The following is a 7500-nucleotide window of genomic DNA, read 5'->3' as shown; positions in this document are numbered from 1 at the left end:
CTCTCTCTCTTTCTCTCTCTCTCTCTCTCTCTCTCTCTCTCTCTCTCTCTCTCTCTCTCTCTCTCTCTCTCTCTCTCTCTCTCTCTCTCTCTCTCTCTCTCTCTCTCTCTCTCTCTCTCATATAATAATAGATGTAATGTTTATTAACTGCTCTTTCTCCTTCCAGCCTCCACATCCACTGTTCCTGGCCAGGCTGTCATGCAGCAAACAATGCGTGTATCACGATTCCCTGTCAACTCTGCCGCTGGCAAAAAGCCTATAACCCGGCCCCAGAGGTCCTCAGCACGCATCCCTAAGGCAAAGGTGTCCACTGGCAGAACTTCCATGTTGGGGGGAGGTGTGTCAGCTCAGTCCGAGTCAGTGTTAAGCTCTGTTCCAAGTGCTGAGAGCAACGACCTGGATGTTAAGGAGGAAGAAACATACATAGATGAGAATGGCTCCAAGATGACCCTGCAGAAGCAGTCAGTTCAAGGCACAGTCAGCCTGGAGAGCTTAGTTGAGATGCTGAAGATTGCACTTTCCCTGCCATCAGGATCCAATCTGCACAACTCTGTTCTGCAGCTGGTTGAAGAGCTGGTGAAGTCCATGAAGGAGAACATCTCATCACCTGGAGGTGCCAAGACCCCAGAGGAGACTGGTGAAAAGAGCTCTGGAGTGTCAGCCACCTCTCAGAGAATTTCTGCTGCACTTCCAGTGTCAGCCACACACTGTCTTTCAAGTCTTTTGACTGCCAAGACACAAAAATCAACTGGAGTGAGTCCCATTGTTCCCATGGTGCCCAAGAGCACCTGTGCCCCCACAGTGATGCCTCCCTCAACTGTCATGACTTCAACTGTGTCCCCAACTGTCAGTCTCTTACCTTTCACAGTGTTGTCTTCGATGCCATCACTGCACACAGTCAGCTCAGGCCCCAGAGTGGCTCGTGTGGCTCCCATCACATCAATGACACCTGTTGCTTCCACCACGGTGGTCTCCTCTCCAGGACTTGCAAGAACAGTTCGTGTATGCGTGGGAGAGACTCCAATCAGTCAGGAACCACCAAAAAAGAAAATGCGTGACCAAATTCTCCCCATGGAATACCAGTACATGCAGGGAGCAGGTATTAACTGTGGTCTGCCTACGACTATTGTATCACAAGCTGCAGAGAGGGCTGACTTTGCATCCATTGTGTCTGCACCACAGCAAAAGGTGGTGGTGAGCCAGTGCAACCCCCTGGTTACACCTATTTGTACAAATACCTCTGGCAATACTCCTGACAGTAACATTGGCAGTTCTGCTTCTCAGACGATCTTCAATACTTCTCCAGTTCAAAACAGTTCTATCATTAACCAAGTGATAAATGTCGATCAGCCAATGGGAAACTCAACACAGCAAGCAGTGTATCAGCCCATCAATCAAGGTCTAATGCAGACATTCAATGAATCGGCCAACCAGCATGTCAACCAGCCTATGGCAATGGATGTAACACAAACACTGATGCCAACACAGACCCAGGCATGCCAGCCACAAACACATCATGCAACACAGAATGTATCTCAAGCTGAAGCTGACACAGGATCAAAGATAGTAGCCCAGCACACCAACCAACAGCAGCCTCTGAACGGGTCTCCTGCCATGCCTGTTGTGGTCTCAGATCCTTTGCTGTCACAATCAACAGGTCTGTGCCAGCTGATGCCAACACAGGTGGTTGTGACAGCCACCACAACCTCCCATCAAGCACCCATGATCACCACAGTGCCAGTTGCCTCATCAGCACTGACAAGATCAGACCCACTTCTGTCACAGTCGAGCCCAGTGGCACCAATGCAACTTGGAACGACCACTGTCCCAGCAACCAGTCAGAGTCAACAGACAGACAATAGAAGCCAGGGAGAAGTACTTCTGAATCATAATGCAACCACCACACAAGCAACAATGCAGAGTGAAGTCAGTTCAGCTATCAACCTCTCAGAAACTGAACTTCTGAATTACTTTGATCCAAATTGCTTTGACAATGGTAAGTATTTTTTATCTGTTATGACATTGGTAGTATGTTTACATGCATACCAGTTCTAGTAGGTAGTAAAACTTAGAGGTAATTTTGTAATTATCATTATTATTGTTGTTGATATATTTATTACTTTTATTATTGGTAGTAGTATGGATTTTTTCTGTGGATAGATTCTTCATTACAAATGAACCTTTCTCCTTCCAGTGTGAAGCTGCTTGCTTGAAACGTGCATAATTAATTGGAGAGCAGCCCCTTGGCCAGTGGCCTGATTATTAAAGGGACCACAGTCTCCAGCAACCTGCAGCCCAACTGCTGCTGGTATGGGTTGGGTTGGAGGACCTTTCCAGCAGGCTTGACAGCTCAAAGGAGGATTGACGTCCAGCCTGTTTCAAAAATGTTGAGGCTTGCTGTGTTCTCAAACTGTACACAGTAACCAATGACAATACTGGTGTGTTTTCAGTGGATGATTAATGAATGTTTATGGCAATATTGTGGACCAATTAATAAAGATGTGCAGGTCCTGTGTAAACAGAGATTGTATGATGGATACCAGACTGAAGACTAAAACATTTATGATGCTGATAGGTTAGAACCAAATTGGTGTAAGATATGCACTAAATAAGTTTACGGTAATTAGTGTAATTCAGAACGCAACTTTTAAAAGAATGATAAATGGTAGTCCACTGCAGCCTGATCACACCTAAATAGTCTAATCTGTTTGTTTGTTTTTAGAAGTTTTGAGAAAGGAGTTTATAGGTTCAGGTATTAAACTCTCTCTAGAAACTCTAGTTTATTTAGAACACACATGAATGGCTTTTAAGGTTTTAAGGGTTTATACTGTTATTTAGAAGACTTAGGTTAAGCCCACATTAAGCATTGTTATTTGAGATTTTTGGTTGTTACACAGTGTTTCTCTTTCTTGTGTTCAGCCAAGAAAGTCTTAATTTCCTAGTACTTTCGTTCTTTTCCCTATCGGTAACTTTATTTTTTTTTTCTCTTTTATTTATTCATTGATATTCAATGTGACTTAAATTAGGCATAGTATATGAACTAATTTATTTGATAACTACATGCTCAAAATGAGAAATGACAGCCTCATTTGTTGTATCGAGATTCGTTAAGAATTTCACCCTTGTTTGTTGTTAGCTGTAAGAGCAAGATCCAAACAGTGTAGTCCTGTGGCGTTTTAGGTCATGTGTCTTCTTCGTTTGGATTCCCTTTTTTTTTCTTTCTTTTCTTTGCCTTTGCTTTTCCCGACTTCTTTTGTTCTTTTTTACTATTTTTAGCTTTATTATATTTTCTTTGCAAGTCTCTTTCTCTCATCTCTTTCTGTTTTCTTGATTAACGATCCTTTCCTTGTTTTCTTTCTCACAGCCGTGAAATTATCAGTTTCCTCAATTTTTCTTCTCGTATGATTTTTCATTATTCTTCCATTTTGTCCTATTCCATTTGTTTCATAAAAAGCTTTGGTTGGCATTTATGAGAGTATGTGTTGTCAATCTTTCTGCCTGGTCACGGAAATTGCTTAGGATTGCACGAAGAGCACTTGTGCTTGTGGCTTAATAAACTTTAAAGATAAGAGATAAATAAGTGAGTACTATGATTTAAGTACTTGTGATTTGTACATAGTTCTATACTTCAAAATTATGTCACATATATATATATGAATTTATATATATATAAATATATTGTTATATGCAAACTTGTGTTTGTAATCAGAATTAAAATAGCTATATATTTGATTATTAGTTAAGCTAAATAAGAGTTATAATTATTATATTGTACTTAAGTCTTTTTTTCTTTTCTTTTAATTTACTTTGAAAGACATCACTGTTTGTTATTTAGCAAGAGTATTTTCAAAAGTACTGAGAGTCAGCTACATATATTTAGTTTTAAGTATATTTTACTATAGAATTGCCATAATTGTATGTTAACCCAATCCTTGTTTAGGTTAAGAAGTGGAAATCTCACCCTGTCTTGTAATTTGCATATATATGTATGTATCCACATGTGCATATATATGTATTACTTAGTCCACTGTAAATGTGTCAGTGCTAACCATTGATGATTCTACACTGCATTGAGGGTTTGGTTCAGTGGAAATTTCAGCCCACAACTCCATTACTGTCTTGAGTCACTAAGAAGGGGCAGTACAAATTAATGTTTGTGCAATATCTTTTAGATGTTCATTTCTTTGCTCTGTACATAATGACATCTGTTGCCAAAGTTGTTAGTAAATAGGCTGATTGAAGTGTACCTTTGAATAACTGTTTTCTTAGGAGAAATTCTGTTGCAAAAGAATATGTGCTATTGAACAAGGACTTTATGGCTTAGCATGTGTAAATTAGAGAGCCAACTTGCTGTAAATGCTACTAATGAGTATTATTTTTCCATATTTACCCCAGAAGTGCTTATTTTGATACATGATACAATTTCATCACTATCCAGAGATGACAGTTGGATCTTGAGTGTGCTGGTATTAAATACAATTTAGCTGGTACAATTCTTTTCATGCTTTTCTTTCTCCAGAATCTTATTTTGATACGTCAAAGGTCCCCCCAAATGACGACAACTTCTGTGCTCTCTAAGATTAGACTTTCCAGTAGATAAGCAGCATTTTCTTTTCAAGGGCATAAGGAGGGACTCAATGTTTTTTGATCTTCCTATCCATTTTTGTTTAAACATTTCTTGAAAATGAAAAAAATGAGAACAGCCCCTTTTTACTTCTCTCTTTTGAGATATTCGAAATGGAATTACTAATTAGACGAGACTGGTCCCTCCATTGAAATATTTTTCGAACTCGTGTCCCTTGATGAAGGATACACTTCATAAATGCTGGGATGTGAGGGTTAGAAGGTTATTTTTATCAGAAAGACAATTATTGTTGCTACCAACTGCATTTTCATGGAAGTTAAAAATATCTTTGGTTTTGGTCAAAAGACAGACAATAGAAAAGGCGTGGTACTCTTTCCCTTTTTTTTTTTTTATTTTGCTTACAGTTTTATATGTATACAGTTTTTTCTCAGGCTTTTCTGCAACGGGGAAGCTGGGAAGTATATATATGTGGACCAACCTATTTCTAATATTCATCAGTATTTGTGCTCATCTTCATGGTTTCGATGGAAGACCTCACAGTATTCATTTAATGTTGTGTGGTCATGTCTTTAGGGAACATGATTAATTTAACCAGATTTAACAGATTCTCTCATCCTTGTAGATGGGGTTCTACTCAACCTCTTCGTATGTTTAGAGACTGCCAGTATATTGTAGGCAATTGAAGAGTAGCATGTATTTTCCATGTCTTACAAATTCAATCGAATATTTAATTTTTTGGCATTTTCAACATTTTGACAGTAGCATATTTTCATATACTTTTGTATGGACTAGTATGGTCAAAGGCTTTTGAAAGCCATGTTTTATAGTACACAAGGCAAGAATGTAATGGATGAATACTGTCACTGTTTGAGGGAATGTTGATTCATGGAAACTGTATTATACTGTAAAAGCATTTTATTACAGTGACAGAACATACCATTGTCGAAGTAAGCAAAGGAGTCAAGTAAGCAGATTCTAAATGTTGACATTGCTGTGTTAATGCTGAACACCAATGTCAGGACAGCTGAGGCAACAGGACCATTGAGTTGGGAACAATTTAACTTTCTGTGTAAAAAAAACAAAAACAAAAAAAATTTAGCTCAAATGTTCATAGTCATTGAGGTTCTATATAAATATAATAACATCCCTTTAGCTTAATGAAGGCCCATGATACAGCACCAGCAAATTTGAGATAATGATATGTACATGGTGTCTGCACAATCCAGTTACCCTTTGTTTAAACGTTCACAGTCAAATAGTCACAACATGCTTGTGATTGCATTCTTACGTAAAGAGATTGCCGGATGATTGTTATGTCACTGAGCAGTCTCAGTTCTAGTGCTACAAAGTTCAGGTGTATTTCAAAGGCAGTATTTAATGTAACTATGATAGTTTTCATATCCTGTTCACTCTTACTAAGCTTTGCTTTTGTGCTAAAGGATAAACAGGTAAATAGGTGCCGAGACAATATTCTTCATGTAATTCTAGAAATTTTTACAGGACATGAATATCAGCTATACATAGGAATGCATTCAGTATAGTCATGAAGCTTGTACAATTATGTATTTGGAACAATATGCTGCATCAATTTATTTTTGCCAGAAATTAGGTAATAGGACATACAAAGACACCATGAACACATCAATTTGTGAATTAATTCTTTAAAAAAATATTGAAAGAAGTAGATGCTAATTTTTCATCATTGATTTTTCTTTCTTTTGTTTTTATAACATATATTTTTTTAATATGTATAACTTTTGCTTTCCTGGGCACTCCCATTTGGATTGTGTTGTGGACCAAAACAGTAGTTGTAGTGTCTTCATGAACGATTAAAAAATTAACAGTTAATTTCCAGCAGTGTTAATTTTAAGAAGACATTAGTATTATTTTGTAAATTCATTGAAGGCACTGCTTTTCTAAGCTTCTGTTGGTAGTTTCTATTCAACCATGCATAAATGGCTTTACAGATATTGGATTTGTGCATTATAATTAATAAAGAAATGGTTATATACATTGTGTTTTCCAATTAAAATCCTCATTTGGAAATAGTCACTAGTTGGAAATAGAGAAATAAAACCAATGCAGTTGCAAAAGGGAAAGAAACATTAATTGGAAAACATGAAATTATATTATCTAATACTCTGGTAAATAGAAATGTTCCAACTGCATTTCTGTAATACAGTTTTGGAGTAATGTGTTAGCATCTTGTTCTGAGACAGCCATGATAATGTCTTTGCTTCAAATTTCAGAAGAAAATGCATGTGTAAAACCTATTTCATTCCTAAATATTTTTCTCATCTTTTCATTTACATCACAGTCATACGCCAATAATTCAGAAAGCATCATAAGAACAAGGCAAATTAATACTGGCGTTCTGTCACCTTTGAAAATGAAAATCACCTGTTTGACGTCAGTGCTTCATGGTGTATGCTGGACCCTTGGGTATGTGGCTTATAGGTCTGGCCAACACAAACACTCACATGTGGTATCACGACTCCTTGCCTCCTCTTTGCAATACTATTACTTCTTTTTCTGTAGATGTGATTTTTGCTGTTATGCCCATTTTCCAAGGTCAATATTTGTCATTTGTTAAGATGTATCAAGATGACAGTAGACTGTTTTCACTGAGCAGTCTCCACATTACCTCTCCAGGTAGTTTACATTTCGTGCAATAACTGTAATAACAACTAAAATTTTGTTTATTGTATTATTTTAATTTATTTTTGCATATTCAATTTTCCTTGACCCAAAGTTGCCGGGGATTGCATGTGAGTACATGTCATGCCCACTGTGAGTGTAATTTATTAATTGTTTTTACACATAGATGGTGCCACATGTACTAAGTCACCAATGAGCCAATTACAAGTACTACCTGTTTAGTCTTTTGCTTGGATTTTTGAAAAAATATTCTGGTA

At 37.5% G+C, this 7500-nt stretch overlaps 1 protein-coding gene across 4 annotated transcripts in view; it reads left to right on the top strand.

The window, feature by feature from the left end:
- Window positions 1–6596, top strand: part of LOC125032660 (nuclear factor of activated T-cells 5-like) — a 65509-nt gene extending 58913 nt beyond the window's left edge. For all 4 annotated transcript variants that reach the window (XM_047623900.1, XM_047623903.1, XM_047623899.1 and 1 more), the window contains 2 exons: window positions 167–1996; window positions 2195–6596. In XM_047623900.1, the coding sequence (XP_047479856.1) occupies window positions 167–1996; window positions 2195–2199 (1835 nt within the window). In that variant the 3' untranslated portion in view covers window positions 2200–6596. The remainder of the gene's footprint in view (window positions 1–166; window positions 1997–2194) is intronic.
- The last annotated feature ends 904 nt before the right edge of the window (window positions 6597–7500 follow it).

The sequence above is a fragment of the Penaeus chinensis genome, chromosome 15 (assembly GCF_019202785.1).
Source record: "Penaeus chinensis breed Huanghai No. 1 chromosome 15, ASM1920278v2, whole genome shotgun sequence".
NCBI classification, from domain to species: domain Eukaryota; kingdom Metazoa; phylum Arthropoda; class Malacostraca; order Decapoda; family Penaeidae; genus Penaeus; species Penaeus chinensis.
Note: the sequence above shows the minus strand (reverse complement) of the source record. Positions and strands in the feature narration are given on the sequence as shown.